Source organism: Hemicordylus capensis, chromosome 3 (genome assembly GCF_027244095.1).
Source record: "Hemicordylus capensis ecotype Gifberg chromosome 3, rHemCap1.1.pri, whole genome shotgun sequence".
NCBI classification, from domain to species: domain Eukaryota; kingdom Metazoa; phylum Chordata; class Lepidosauria; order Squamata; family Cordylidae; genus Hemicordylus; species Hemicordylus capensis.
In genome coordinates, this window is record NC_069659.1 from 276,734,077 (window position 1) to 276,750,390 (window position 16,314).

At 42.5% G+C, this 16,314-nt stretch overlaps 1 protein-coding gene across 5 annotated transcripts in view; it reads right to left on the reverse strand.

Moving 5' to 3' along the window:
* RBM20 (RNA binding motif protein 20) overlaps positions 1-16,314 on the reverse strand; it is a 168,795-nt gene that overhangs the window by 118,549 nt on the left and 33,932 nt on the right. The window contains exon 1 of one of the 5 annotated variants that reach the window (XM_053307618.1): positions 1,978-2,079. The exons of the other annotated variants lie outside the window; for them this stretch is intronic. Within the exon in view, the coding sequence (XP_053163593.1) occupies positions 1,978-2,030 (53 nt within the window). The 5' untranslated portion in view covers positions 2,031-2,079. Of the gene's footprint in view, positions 1-1,977; positions 2,080-16,314 lie in introns of those variants that run through there. 5 annotated transcript variants of the gene reach the window in all.

Sequence of the window (16,314 nt, forward strand, 5' to 3'; positions counted from 1 at the left end):
TTAAGAAAAGATGTTGTAAGCAACTCTGAGCCTAAGGGACAGAATGGGATATAAATCAAACAAACGAGAAAGCTGTTTCCAGGAGCATTCAGAAACTGTGGATCTACTGCTTAAGAGGGAATGCAGCCCGATCCAGAATAGGCTGGCTAGTGCGCTAAGCCTGTTTGTGGACCCTGGCAATTACCAATGGAATCAAAGGCCACTGAGAAATCTAGAAGAATCAACAGGGCTGTACCCCATCTCCCTCCTAGTCAAGGCTATCCATCAAGGCAGCCAAGGCAGTTTCTGGGCCTGAAGTCAAATGTAAATTGATCCAGATAATTACTCTCATCCAAGAGAATCAAAGGAAGTTTTCTTTAGGAGTGGCCTCATGAACACCTACTTCAAGGTAGCTGGGACCACACTCTCACAAGCGGCATTGATCACTTTATGGACATCGTCAGTCAATACCCTCCAACAAGATAGACAATGGTTGAGTGGGTACACACCCCTCCAAGGATCTTCTCCATATCCTTGGGTCTGTTAGATCCAAGACTTTAATTATAAGCATAGTTACAGCACACATATATGCATACTTTATACATTCAATAGGACAAATAAGTGTGTGTAGAATTGCAGTTCTACTGGGGCACCAAGACCTCTAGAAAATAAAGCACATGGGTAATAAGGGACTGGGGACGCAACAGAGGCTCATGCACAACTCCCCCGGATCTAAAACTTAAACTTTGGAGACAAGATCTTTCCGAATTACAATAAAATACAACAATTTAAAAAATGGGCCTAAAGCAAAGGAACCCCACCCACTTATTTTTATGTAGTCTTCAGGAGACTCGTTATTTAATTTTGTCAGAGCACCATAAGGAATAAATTGTTATCCCTTCCAGAACCTCTTTAGAACTCATATTCCAGCAAAATATAACTTAGTTTTAAGACTTACTATGCCAGCATATATGTTAAATTAGCAAAGATGTGTCCAATAAAATATATCTCTTCAAAGCCATCTGTCCCCACATACTGAACAACTCATTTTCTGGAATCACAGAAAACTACATCTGAACTCAAAAACAAAAAGCAACAAGCCCTTATTTTTTTGCTTTGTAGGGTTTGCAATCTAGATTTTTCCTCCAAGGCTACAGTTATCTCTGTCAAACAGGAAAATTAATGTAACTGGCATCATTTTACGCTCCTTTTCTCATGTACATTTCAAGCAACTAATTTGTAAATACTTTTCTGCGAGTCCCTTCCAAATGAAGCAATGTTAGATATTTATTTTAGATGTCACTTGACATAGCTCTTTCAGTGCATTTTTAAAAATAGTTTATATCCTTGACCCACCAATACATACAGAACAGCATAACAGAAACTAATTTTTAAAATAACCTTCAAGAAGTTGAATGTGTTTAATAAAAGTTTACAAAATAAACAAGCAAAAATAAGCTGAATTAAAACTAGAAATGTACTCAATTTATTACTAATCAACCATGCAAAATCTAAACTTCATATCTAATTACCAAGCTAATTTTGAAATATATTTGTAATACTTTACTCTGCACTGTGAGTGACAAGTATATGACTTGTGCAATGGGTTTTGTATATCTGTACTGTCTGTACTCCTTAATGAGTTAAGTTACTTCTGGTTTATCATGGCAACTATTGTCCAATTTAGTTGGTGTTAAAAATACAAAATGTGACTATATTTTGATTTACAGTACAAAAGCTTCTCATCATAACCTCATTGTACAATTATTCCAGTATACACTGCTTTTGGTTAAATTATGAAAAAGTCAAACATATGATCATATTTTGTTCTTTCAACAATAAAATTATGCTGAATGTAGTATATTCCATCAAAGCACTAAGAAAAATGTTTAAAAGCAGACATTTTGCCATATTCTAAAATATAGAAGTGTATAATACTTCCCTATACCACTTTGTCATTTTACATTTTTTAAACTCTATTAATAAACTAAAATATACCTTTTTTGTGACCTGTCAAATCTTCTATTTTCACACACTCCCCCAGACAACATCTTTACTGTGGATTACTTGAGACTTGATAGTAGCCATGGCTAAGTAACTTTAAAAATAGAAATATAAAAGCCATGGCACTATCTAGGTGTTTAAATACCATTACTATCTACTCATCCCCCTGTGACCCATGAAGGATAACGACATGCTGTCAAGAAAGAAAAAGTGATAAGGTTCTCTATTACTGCCTCTTGACCTGACAAAAGCCAGGGCTTGTTAACAGTTTCAATGTCAAAAATAGATACTCTAACTCAGCAGCAGCTGCACACATTTCCACAGTTATCTTAGATATGGTCAGTTGAATGAAATCTATAAAATGCTTGATAGTGGAACCTGGGACTGTGTTACTTCTATAAAGATAGCTCTTTCTCCTACATGACCTTGGAAAAACAGTAATGAGGCATCAAGATGCAGTTTTTCAAAATAGGTTATTAGAATAATGAGGACTCAGTTTGGCCAAATGGTACATATGGAAAACTCAATTCCATAACCTGGCATATTTGCTGGAGAGAGAGAGAGAGAGAGAGAGAGAGAGAGATCCTATATATTTTCCTGTTCAAGAATAATTAATCTAGTGCCCTAAAGTCAGGACAATCTTACTTTGCAAGATCGCCATTAGCACTCTGCTAATATGAAGTATAACTGCTCTACTGACGCTGGGCTTAAATTGGTCCTTTTATTCTATAACGCTGAATTTCTCCTCATATGATAATTGAATGGCCTAATAATACTTTTGCCCATGTGGGTATACTAAACATGCAGCGGGACTGTGTGCCTGCCCACCACCAGGCAAATACTGTACCACACAAAACAACCATTATGAACTCACTAGAGTTCTGGTTTTTCCTGGAAGACAGAGAGGGCGCCAGGAAGAGGATATTAATGAAATGAGGGGATTACTGAGAGAAGCCAATTTAAGTTTATACTCGAAACACATAAAGAAATATACACAACCCACAGACATTCCTTCAAGAATATAATCAGTGGTAGCAACTTTACCTTTACTTTACTGGTGCAACAGTGCTAGAATAAGCTTTTTCCCCTGCTTCTTCCTCCTTGTTAACTGAACCCCTGAAAATCATTCCTAGTGGCCAAGGGACCCTAAGCCATGGTGTGGATATGGCATGTGTTGATGCAGCGGGGGGATGCCCTAGAAACTGGACAGATTCCCATTCCGTGAGCAGAGCTTTGTAAGTCTGAATGGTTATTCAAATGATGAGACAGTTAATTGCAAATTTGAGATCAGGTAAAGACTGAAAAAAGCATGCCTTAGTTGTAGATCTGTGTTAAATTATATGCCTCTGTGTTGATAATTAACATAGGTGTGAATATTTTAGCTTTGTTATGATGGGTCCAACGTAAGTTGGTGTTAATTCTGCAGTGTAATTTATTTGTAAAACTTTATAGTAACACTCCATAAGACTCTCTTTTTATAAAATATTTTATATAAGGAAACACTACAGTTCAAAACACACCTTATCACTCCAAATCAGGACACACCACACTCAATATATTAACATTTGCAAACTCACCACAGGAATTTAATTTGGCTCCAAGGTCTGGTTTAGAATGCATATGATAAACATTAAGGAATTAAGCATACACCCTTAAATTATGGAGTCACAGAAACACACAGAAAAATATACACGCCTATAAAGCGAGCCTCAAAATATTATGCACATCACAACCTATAAACACTTTAAATATGCATTATTATAGTCACTATGACACTCACTAAGGAGTGCTTAAAATGGGATAACTGACAATGTTTTCTCACAATGTATCAACGAGAAAACAGTTTGAGTTACTCAATACATTAGATTCTTGTTATACGAGAGATTTAAGAGGTAATCAATCTTCTGGTATTCACTGCCTGCTGACTTGTTAATCTGTGTGTATTCATAACGTAGTAACGGATGTTTAAATTAACAGCAATAGTTGTATTAGACTTTTAAACTTCCAAGTCATGCTTTCATACTTGCTACATTTGATTGAATTTGCACTGTAAATGTTGAATCATTTTCTAGAATATATCATAAGAAAACCACAGATAACATGAAGTTACCCAAATATTTTCCTTAAGTGCACCATAATTAAAATTTTGGCTCCATCATCTTCTGAAGCACAAATTATTTGTTTAATTTTAATTGTTTTTAATTGGTTAACTAGTTTAATTGGTTTTACAATAAAAATAAATAGCAAACTGCCATGAGATACTGTAATTTGGTGGTATAGAAATGTAAAATACTAATCTATTTCTGCAGACAGTCATAAATAAGAAAATATTGTCTAACCATTTGCAGATCAATCTTAACTTTTATCAAATTATAAAAATATCTACATAAAGTTCCTTTTGGGGAGATGGATGGACTGCAAAGCAATTATAAACAAGAAAAAGTGCTATAAAATCATCCCAGAAATTGAAGGTTGCCAGGTAACCAAAAATCCACTTAGACAACACACACACACACACATACCCATTACCATCTTTTTGACCATCCAGGATGAAGGGAAAGACAACAGCTCCCTTGGGAGGAAAGAGATGTGCACAATATACAGGCCTTCCTAGGGGAAGGGTTCAAGTCCCCTAGGGGAGCAACATCTGTCTGCAGGAAAGCACCTCTTTGCCAGAGAAGAAAACAGGGGAAACAGAACCCCAACTGCACTCACACTGGTAACTGACTGCACAGAGACCCAGGATGAGAACCACAAAAGTCAATTCAAAACCAGTCATGGAAAAATGGTAAAGGCAAGGCCAAATTTACCCTTCTAGATGAGTGGCCAAAAGTGTAGATTTGGCCTTGCCTTTACCATTTCTCCTTGACTGGTTTCGAATTGACTTTGCTGGTTCTCATCCTGGGTCTCTGTGCAGTCATGTCAAAAGCAAACTAGGAGCAAGCAGGCCATACTGCCCAGGCTACAGAGCAGCTCTCTACGTAGACATCTTCATTCTTTAAGTTTATTCAAGACAACTCTGTATGACACATCATAGGGCATTTGTCAGACCCTAGCCATATACACCAGCATCACAAGAGACTGCAGGTAGAGTCCTGGTCCTGTGAAAAAGAACAGGCTTCAGGGCAAAAAGACACAGATTTGAGCGACTGCTGTGACTGTCCACAGAAAAGGGCTTGGAAGGATTCCCACAAACAGCCAAAGCTGAAAGACTGCAGTGTCTCAGCCAGAGGAAGCACCAAGTGTCTCAGTCACCATGACACCAGTTACTTCGCTACCTCTGAGGCCTTAGGACCCTGGCCCCTCCAACTGCAGAGATCATAGAGCCCATTACGGCAAAGAGCAGATAAGCTGAAGAGCCTGAGCTCAGGCAGCAGATTATTGTATGCCAGCAGGATGGAGAAATGCCCACACTAACACCAGAGCAGAACTTCAGGACCCTTCTTGCAAGCTTTGCAAGGAGCACAAGAACATACATAAGAACATAAGAACAGCCCTGCTGGATCAGGCCCAAGGCCCATCTAGTCCAGCATCCTGTTTCACACAGTGGCCCACCAGATGCCTCTGGAAGCCTACAGGCAGGAGTTGAGGGCATGCCCTCTCTCCTGCTGTTACTCCACTGCAACTGGTACGAAGAGGCATCCTGCCATTGAGGCTAGAGGTGGCCTACAGCCCTCAGATTAGTAGCCACTGATAGACCTCTCCTCCATGAAGTTATCCAAACTCCTCTTAAAGCCATCCAGGTTGTTGGCTGTCACCACATCTTGTGGCAGAGAATTCCACAAGTGGATTATGCGTTGTGTGAAAAATCACCTTTGTTTGTTGGTCCTAAATTTCCTGGCAATCAATTTCATGGGATAACCCCTGGTTCTAATGCTTTTCCAGTTCTACAATGTCCTTTTTCAGATGTGATGACCAGAATTGTACACAGTACTCCAGGTGTGGCCACGCCATCGTTTTATATAAGGGGATTATAATGTTAGCAGTTTGATTTCCAATCACCTTCCTAATGATCCCTAGCATGGAATTGGCCTTTTTCACAGCTGCCACACATTGAGTTGACACTTTCAACGAGCTGTCAACCACAACCCCAAGATCCCTCTCCTGGTCAGTCACCAACAGCTCAGATCCTATCAACGTATACTTGAAGTTGGGGTTTTTCCTCCCAATGTGCATCATTTTACACTTGCCAACACTGAACCTCATTTGCCACTTTGTCGCCCACTCTCCCAGTTTGGAGAGATCCTTTTGGAGCTCCTCACAACCCATTTTTTATTTCCCTACCCGAAAGAGTTTGGTATCATCTGCAAATATGGCCACCTCGCTGCTTACCTCTACTTCTAGATTATTTATGAATAAATTAAAAAACACCAGTCCCAGTACAGATCCCTGGGAGACCCCACTTCTTACTTCCCTCCATTGGGAAAACTCTCCATTTATCCCTATCCTCTGTTTCCTCTCCTTCAACCGTTTAGCAATCGACACATGTACTTGTCCTCTTATCCCATGACTGCTAAGTTTCCTCAGAAATCTTTGATGAGGAATTTTGTCGAAAGCTTTTTGGACATCCAGGTATACTATGTCAACTGGATCACCTTGATCCACACACTTGTTGACACTCTCAAAGAACTCCAAAAGGTTTGTGAAGCAAGATTTACCTTTGCAGAAGCCATTCTGGTTCTCGCCCAGCAGGACCTGTTGTTCTATGTGCTTTACAATTTTATCGTTGAGGATGCTTTCCGTCAATTTATTTATTCATTATTATTATTATTGTTTACACAGTCAGACAGGTGTTATTGACTAATTTGTTTTATCCAGACATCGAGTCCTTCCCAAGGACCTGGGATGGCTGAATTTTATTATCAATGTTGTTGCTGTTATTATTATAGGTATCATCACAGAATATAGGCTGTTCCCAGTAAAGCTGCTTTTTGTAATTGGCTGGTGGTGATTTCTGTGACCCCTATGGTGTTGAGGTGCTCTTCAAGGTCTTTTGGAATTGCACAAAGGGTGCCAATTACCACTGGGATTATTTTGGTCTTTTTCTGCCACAGCCTTTCAATTTCAATTTGTAGATCTTTGTATTTTGTTGTTTTTTCTATTTCTTTTTCTTCTATTCTGCTATCCCCTGGTATTGCTATGTGGATTATTTTAACTTGTTTTTCTTTCTTCTCGACTACAGTTATATCTGGTGTATTGTGTGGCAGATGTTTGTCTGTTTGTAGTCGGAAGTCCCATCATATTTTTGCATCTTCATCTTCTTCAACTTTTTCAATTTTATGGTCCCACCAGTTTTTGGCTACAGGTAGCTTGTATTTTTTGCAGATGTTCCAGTGTATCATCCCTGCTACCTTGTCATGCCTATGTTTGTAGTCAGTCTGTGTGATCTTTTTACAACAGCTGATTGGGTGGTCCTCTGTTTCATCTGCTTCTTTACAAAGGTGGAACTTGCTGTTCGTTGTTGATTTTTCTACTTTTGCTCTTTCCAGGACCTCTCTAATTTTCCTTGAATCTAGATGGTATTTTTTTGATCAGATACTGTTTGATGTTTTCATTCATCAGCTTCTTGTCTTTCATATTGTACAATTTACTAGCATCTTATCTGAGCCTGGCGATTTTATTTTCTAATCTAATCTTCCATTTAGGTGATGTACTACTTTCTTTTTTTACAGGTCCACTGATCTTATATCCAAGCTCTTGTGTTGTTATTGTTGCTGCACTGTACATTAGTTGGTGTGTTCCTTGCAAATTATTGGTTGTTATTTCTGCAAGTGCAGCACTGACATCTTTTAATGCCTGAGCAAGTTGTTTTTTGGCAACTGTTTTTAGAGCTGGAAGTCGAACCCTGGTGGTTGTTTGGTTCATGTGCTCAGTTATTTTTTGCTTTAGTTCTTGTTGCTTTTCTGTTAAACGGCATTCGGGTTTTTGAGGTGAAGGCAAAGGGGAGGTTGCCTGGTTTTGATTTTGAAACAGTTCAGCAACAGTGGCATCCTCTATTTCCAACACCTCCTCCTCCACCTGCGCCTGAGCAACTTCTTCAATTGGTGGTAATTCTTCTTCCATATCTTGAGCCTGTGTTGTTCTTTGCAGTTCTTGCAGCTCAACTTCTGTGAATACTTTATTTCTTATTATGTATCTTCTCTGGTCTGCTAGCCTTTGTTCTGTTATTTCTGTACCTGGATGCTTCTCTTTCCAAATTTGGTACATGCTTTTTAAATAACCTCTTCTAGTTGGACTAGACTTGTAATAGCAGATCATTATTTCCTTGTTGGCATTTTTCGTATATTTTTTCCGGTTAAGCGACATTTCTTCCAGTAACCCTGCAGTCTCAACTGAACTGCAGCTGGTTGTTCAACTGAAGATCCTGAGTCCTGTAGCCCACTTGCCACCAGATGTCCAGGGACTCCAGCACCTGGCGCAGTCCCTGTTGACCCAGGCGAGGACCGATCCGGGATAGATTTATTAAAGTTACATCTCACCATATTGTTTATGGGAGAGGCACTCTTCGTCTGGCTCCTCTGGTGAGACCTGTCCAGTATGGTTGGATCTCTGGCATAGCTCTCACCTTCCTCACAGCACGCAAGCCTCACAACCACGCCAAGGTAGTGCCTCACTGGTGGTGGTGGTGATTGTTGTTGTTGTTGTTATTATTTTGATTTCTATACCACCCTTCCAAAAATGGCTCAGGGCAGTTTACACAGAGAAATAATATATAAATAAGATGGTTCCCTGTTCCCAAAGGGCTCACAATCTAAAATGAAACATGATAGACACTAGCAACAGTCACTGGAGGTACTGTGCGGGAGTGGATAGGGCCAGTTACTCTCCACCTGCTAAATAAAGAGAATCAACACATTAAAAGGTCCCTCTTTGCCAAGTTAGCAGGGGTGGAATTTACTTGGAATGGACGTTAAGCTAACCAGCCTGTAATTCCTGGATTGCCCCTAGATCCCTTTTTGAAAATCAGTGTTACATTTGCTACTTTCCAGTCCTCCGGTACAAAGCCCAATTGCAGGGATAAGATACATATTTTAGCAAGGTGGTCAACAATTTCACATTTGAGTTACTGATTGATTGATTGTTATATTTATATATTGCCTTTCATTAAAACAAACCCAAGGTGGTTCTTTGAGGACTCTTGGATGGATGCCATCCCACCCTGGTGATTTGCTAGTTTTTAGTTTTTTCTGGACAGTTTAGAACATCATCTCTTGTCATTTCTATCTGACTCAGTTCTTTTGCCTCCATTCACAAAAAGCCTGGTTCAGGAACAGGTATATGCTCAGTATCCTCTGCCATGAAGATGGACGCAAAGAACTCATTTAGCTTCTCTGCAACCTCCATATCCTCCTTAATAATCCCTTTCACTCCCTCATTGTCTAATGGTCCAACTGTCTCCCTGGCAGGTTTCCTGCTTCTGATCTATTTAAAGAGGTTTTTGTTATTCCCCTTAATGCTTTTAGCTAAATGTTCCTCAAACTCTCTTTTTGCCTCCCTTATTGCATCTTCTTAGACTCCCTGCCAACCTTGCAAGAAGCACAAAGAAAAAGAGGGTGCGGGCAGTCTTCCCTCCTTCCTGCCCCCTGCACCACTTTCAAAGCTTGCAAAGGTGGGTTTTGAAAGGGGGCTGACCCCTACCAGGATCATGGGGCAAGACAGCATTTGGCAACTCACCTCAGGTGCCACAATACCCTGGCTATACCTGATATATAACTCTCTATAACGGAGTTTGCAAAGCTATATGAGCATGGTGTCTTGACCTGGGTGTTTGTGTGCAAGCAATTGAGCAACGGCAGTGTTAGCTGAGTGTGCATGCAGTGATGTCCTCCAGTCTCAACTTCCCTGCTAAATGTTGCAGGAGAGAGTTCAGTGAGTGAAACAACGGGCTTGTTCACACGACCAAATGGGGCGAGGGGAGAGGAACTGAAGGGAAGGCAGGATCCTACCTTCTTTCCCCCAAACAACCAGAGCCTGTTCATGGTTCTGCCTCTTGACCACTCACATGAAAGGCATGAGCAATCTTGATTGCTGAGATCGGGGTCGGAGGGGGAGACACCAAGATGGGTCCTCCTGTATCCCAGAATGCATTGAGCAAGCAACACAGCGAGGCAGCCCTCAGAACAGCAACAGTGCTCCTCTCATTAGCCTCACAACTTTATGGTAAACATGGTTGCCAGCCAGGAACAGTTTAAAGCAGCAGTGTCACAGACGACGAGAACAAGAAATATGACAGATTCTGTTTTCCTCCTAACTTGCTTTCAGCCTGGGTAGCAGATCTGGGCTACCCTGGCTCAGAGGTGCTGGGTTGGGAGGACTCCCGATGCCCCAGACAACCTGAGATTCCTGAGTTAACCCTCTCCTACACAGGAATCTCTGGGTATGTATGTATGTATGTATGTATGTATGTATGTATGCATGTATGTATGTATGTATTATTTGCCTCCCCTATGGGGAGCTGCATTGCAACTCTGTGTACAGTTCTGCTCCATGTGGTCAGGTGGCAATTCTAAAAAACTGAAGGGCTCATGAGTGTTTGGCCAGCAACAGCAGTGACTGGAGTGAAGTGTCTAGCATACCCACAAAAGGCATACTTGACCTGTGTCTCCTGTGTTGGGAGACAATGTTAGTGGTTGAGGGAGGAAAAGAATGATGAGCCAACACAGTCTAGTCATGACATAGTGGACAATACTGAAAGAGAGAGAGGGGAGAGACATCTGCAACATTCATATCTTGAGGCATGGTACTTCCCCACACCCACATTGATTTCTTACTATATGGCATACATCAGGGTGGTGGAATGGATGTTTCACTTGGGTGTTTTGAGTGGAATCCTCTAGTACTATGTATAGTTCTGGTCACTATACCTCAGAAAGGACATAGAACTGGTGCAGAAGTGGGCAACCAATCTGATCAGGGCTCTGGGCACCCTCTTTACGAGGCAAGGTTACAACACCTGGGGTTTTTAAGTTTAGAAAAAAAGATGACTCAGGGAAGAAAGAGGTCTTTAAAATAATACATGGAGACGATTCTCACGATTGGCAAAAAGCGAGCTAAGGGAGCCTAGCCCGCTTTTTACTGATCATGTGCTGCAACCGTGCAGCTCCAGGTAGCAAACCTTGGTAATTCCCCCTCCCCTTAGCCAAGGTTAATGGAGCGAGTGGAGTTTTGATTTTGTATTGCTGCGGTGCAACAAGCAGCTGCCCTGGCTCAGGGGTCTCTCCAGGAACTTCCGGGCACCATGCAGCCCCCGATCCTCGCAGCCCCCGCCGGCTCTGTGACGGAGACGGCAGTCGTGTGGGCAGCTGATCCTGCTGCCCAGGGCTGTCTGGGGATTGTCTGCGGGGAGAGCGGGCTAAGCCCACTCTCTCCGCAAACCCTCTTAAAACGGGTCTCACCGATCATGAGATTCACCTCAATGTGTGGAGAAAGTTGAAAGGGAGAAATTTTTCTCCCTCTCTCATAACACTAGAACCAGGGTCGTCCCATGAAACTGACTGCAAGGAATTTAGGATCAACAAAAGAAAGTACTTTTTCACACAACATAGTTAACCTATGGAATTCTCTGCCACAAAATGTGGTAACAGCCTAGATGGCTTTAAGAAGGGCTTAGATAAATTCATGGAGGACAGGTCTATCAATGGCTACTAGCCTGAGGCCTATAGGCCACTTACAGCCTCAGAGGCAAGATGCCTCTGAGGCTATTCTGACGATTAGGTGAAATTGGGCTAGGAGAGTATAGACCGATTTCACCTGACCATGTGAGCCACTGGGCTCGCAGGAGAGCCCAGTGGCTTCCAGATGGTTAACCTGCCTAACTACCCCTCCCCTTAAACCAGGTTTGTGGAGCGAGGTTGATGTAAAGATTACTGAAATATTAACATTGGCTTACAGTGAAGGGTTATTTTTCCCTGTGTTCGGAGCTCATCAGGTAGGGTTGTGTACTGAGCATGCTCGAGACAGAACTGGATTACGTGACGTTAATTTCCTGTTGCTGGAGGCATGTTAGCCCCAGCTCCGGGGCTGTTTCAGAGAGAGTTGGCAGGAGAGAGCTAGGTATGTCATATCTGGGCAGGAGAAAAAACTAAACATGATTAGAATGATGTGATTGGAACTTGGCAGCACATATGGCGCAGAGAGAATAGGGAAAAAAGGATGGGGAACAGCCTAACCACTATGACCCCAGGAACTGTCTATCCTACTGACAAAAAGGGGGGCCTCTGGGAGCCACCAGAGTATACCCTCCCACTACAACACCCATGATAGGGATACATCTAGGCAAGGCTGATGTGCTCCAAACACAGGGAAAAAGAACCCTTCATGGTAAGCCAATGTTTCTTTTCCTCCTGTGTTGGAGCTCATCAGGTAGGGACTTGCCCAAGCTGAAGAGTATTAGGGAGGGAGGGATGTATCAGACCACTTGTTGGAGAACCCTGCAACTGAATGCTTCCTGGGGGGCAAAAAAGGAGGCTATTTTATAATGTCGGATAAAGACGGTAATAGAAGACCAGGTGGCTGCTCTACAGATTTTCAGGAGCAGGGTGTGAGCAGAGAAGGTTGCCAATGTAGCCAAGCTTTGGGTGGAGTGGGCCATGACACCTCCAGGTGGAGGAAGGTTAAGTGAAGCATAGGCAAGGAGGATGCAGGACTTTATCCAACCCGCTAGGGTCGCCTTGGACACCATGTTGCCCAAGGTGTCAAGGTGAAAAGAAACTAACAATGAATCAGAGTTGCGCAGGCCTTTCGTGTGATTAATATAACTGCACAAGGCATGATGGACATCTAGCTTGTGCCATGTCCTTTCTTTAGAGTGAGACGGAGATGGGCAAAAGGATGGTAAAATGATGTCCTGGGACCTGTGGAAGGAAGAGTTGACTTTTGGGAGGAAGGTAAAATCAAGTCTGAGGGTAACAGAGTCAGATTGAAAGATACACAATTCTTTATGTACAGACAGAGCCCCCAGTTCGGATACCCTACTGACGGAGGTGATGGCTATAAGAAAAAGAACCTTATACCGGTAGAACAGCGTCTTGAGGGGAATAGAAGACAGGGGTTTGAATAGCATTTTGGTTAATGCGTTCAATACTCTGTTGAGGTTGTACGAGAAAGTGAGCACTTCAGGCATGCCTGCCAGTAGTGGGTCTTTCTGGTTGGCACGCACCCAGCAAAGAAAGGTCACCCAGGTGGCCTGGTAGATCCTATTGGTGCAGGGGCATAGCAAGGTTGGAGTGGGCCCAGAGACGAGATTTTAAAATGCCCGCCACTCAAAGTTCAGGGCCTCCGGACACCCCAGGCCCCCAAGGATTTAAGTCTGATATTTCAAAATAAGTATGCTGCCTGGAAATACATTTCACTGAATACACACATGCACACTTCACAATATATAGTGATATACATTGAGTACTATATATTTGTGCTACTTTTAATGCCTAGAACACACTAGAAACACTAATATTAAAATGGGACCCTCGCTGCAGATTAGCAAAGGAGACTTTCAACCATGCAGTGTGAGCCTATGTATGTTTTCTCAGAATTTTGAACAAATTCAGTAAAGTTTGATTGCAGGAGGTTTTTCACAGGAGACTTTTAAAGCCCTTTAACACACATCTCCTCTCGAATGGAGGTGCTACATTCACATGTTGGCCAGATTTACCCTGAAGTCCCTGTGAGTTATTGAGGAGCAGTTCACACACAAGAAAAATAAAATAAAAGCACCACACATGCTTCACAGTTCTCACTCAGAGCTTCTGGGTTGCAAAACAACTTGAACATAAGTGTATTTATGAATGAATGAATAAATATAATATTGTTTGTTCCAGAGGTTTTTGTAATTTTCTGCCATGAAACAAGCCATTTATAGGGCTTTTTAGATAGTTTTTTAAGCCAGCAAATTTTCCAAGCTGTTTTAAATTAAATATTCAGAGACTTCTCAGTCTCTCCTCACCCCCATATCAAAGCCCTATGGCAAGCAGATCCCTAAATATCGGGGGGGGCAGGTTTGACCACACATTGGAGTTCATATTCTACGTGGCAAATGCTGGGCTGGGCAGAGGGTCTGCTGCAGAGACCTGTGGGGGCCACTCTGCCTACCTGCCTCCTTCCTTGCTTGCTTGGGGCCTCCCTGAAAGCCTACTCCAGTTCAGGCTTCACTGATGCCTACACGGAGGCCTCCCTGGAAGCCCCGCCCACCCGCCAATCAGCTGAGAGGCAGGGAGAAAAGGAGCTCTTTGCAGCTCGCCTGCTGCTTAGATTGCCGACCAGGAGGACAAGCAGGAGACAGGGCAAACAGGGCAAGTGGCTGAGGGGACTTGGGGCTGGGCAGGGGGCAATGGGGAGTCAAGTGAGGTGTATCTGGGGGGGGCCCAAGACAGTGGGGCACCCAGACAACTTCCTCCCCTTTCCTAATGGTAGTTCCGCCCATGTATTGGTGGGTTGTCTGTGGGAGGCCAGGATGGTGTCCTGCACTGGTTTGGAATAGCCTTGTGAGGCTAATTTCGCATGCTCAACTGCCACGTGGAGAGCTGCAGCCAGCCTGGGTCTGGATGAAGAAGAGGGCCCTAAGAAAGAAGGTTGTGATGGGTGGGCAACCTCCACGGAGGACAAACTGCAAGATCGAGGAGGTCTGGAAACCATGGTCTCCTTGGACAGTGGGGGTGACGAGAATCAGATTGGCTCATTCTAAGACCACCTTCTTGAGCACCTTGGTTATTATGGCCATCGGAGGGAAGGCGTGGAGGAGAGCCCTTGGCCATGGTGATGTTAAGGCATCCACTACTTCTGTGTGAGGGGAGTGAAACCTTGTGAAGAAGCGAGGGAGGAGATGGTTGGAGGGGGAAGCGAAGAGGTCCACTTGGGGTCTCTCGAAGATGTGTGTGATCTGAAGGAAAACATTTGGATGGAGAGACCACTCCGCCCGGTCCACCAACTGGCGGCTGATCCAGTCTGCCTGAGTGTTCTCCACCTGAGCTCAGGTGCTCTGCCCAGCAAAACAGGCAGTTGGATTCTTTCATCAGAGTCTTGGATCAAGTGCCGCCCTGTCTGTTGATATGTGCTTTGGTGGTGGCATTGTCTGTCCAGACCAGAACGTGTTTGCCCTATACAAGGTGACGAAAGTGGAAAAGCGCAAGTCTGGCTGCCTGAAGCTGCAGCCAATTTATTAATATCATCCCTTCGGTCAGAGACCATCTCTCCTGGGCTAAATGACCCATGCAATGGGCTCTCCAGCCGAGGAGACTGGAGGCCAGAACACAAATCTAGAATTAGAACAGGATACTGTGAATTGCCGATTGTCCCCCATGTTTTAGAAATGGGACATACATGCGAGGACTTTAATTTCTTTGTCCTCTATGGATATACTCCATGGAGATTTTATTATGAAGATATGGATACTACATTATTAAGGAAAGAGGCGTTCTTCATACACCTGTTCAGGACTCATATTGAAGGCCTTAATACGAATCAGGATCTCTCATGTTTTTTGGGGGACAATATATTAGGAACAAGATGAATATATCTAGTCACTCTGTAACAGCATTTTGAACGGGAATCTTGGACTTGCAGGATCAGGAGAGAATGATGAAGGTATAGCAATTAACTAATCTAGTAGAGAACGCAGTTGTCGGTCATTAGTCCTCCGCGTGCTTATTTGGGGAGTAGTATAAGAAAGAAGCGAGTGCGTAGAACTAACAAGCATGTCTCCGCAGGCGTAGTACCCTAAACACCACAGGAGTACAAGGCAGTGGTGATAATTAAAGTATGTGATGTTTAGACCTAAAATGGTAAGTTTTTTCAAGTGGATTTGTGGGGGGGAGCATTGGCAGAGAAGTGAAAGTTGATATGAACTCATATAATGTGACGTGTTGTTCTTTCGTTTAGGTGTTATCTGAAGAAGTAATATTCAGTTACGAAACAGAAAATCCTTGTTTAAAAACAATAATACAAGGCAGTATCCGGAATATCTGTAATAATATGGTACATTGTTTGTTATACTGTACATTATTTATATTGTACATTGTTTGGGATATTGTACATTGTTTGGTCCCTAAAACACATGGTTGGATTACTTATATTATCTCCACCTCGAACAAACTGAGAATGAGAATGCTTTACTGAGAATGAGAATGCATTATTACATCATGATGAGAAGTTTTCTCCCTATTGGATTCAATTGGTATTGAACTCCATCAGTTGACTATCAGGACTACAAGATAAGAACTATTTACACTCAAGTGCCTTATTGAATTATACATCTGTTTGAGAATTCTTGATTATATTTTTATGTACTTTGTTATATCAAGTGGGAATGTTACTTTAGCTCTGATATATCTAATATAT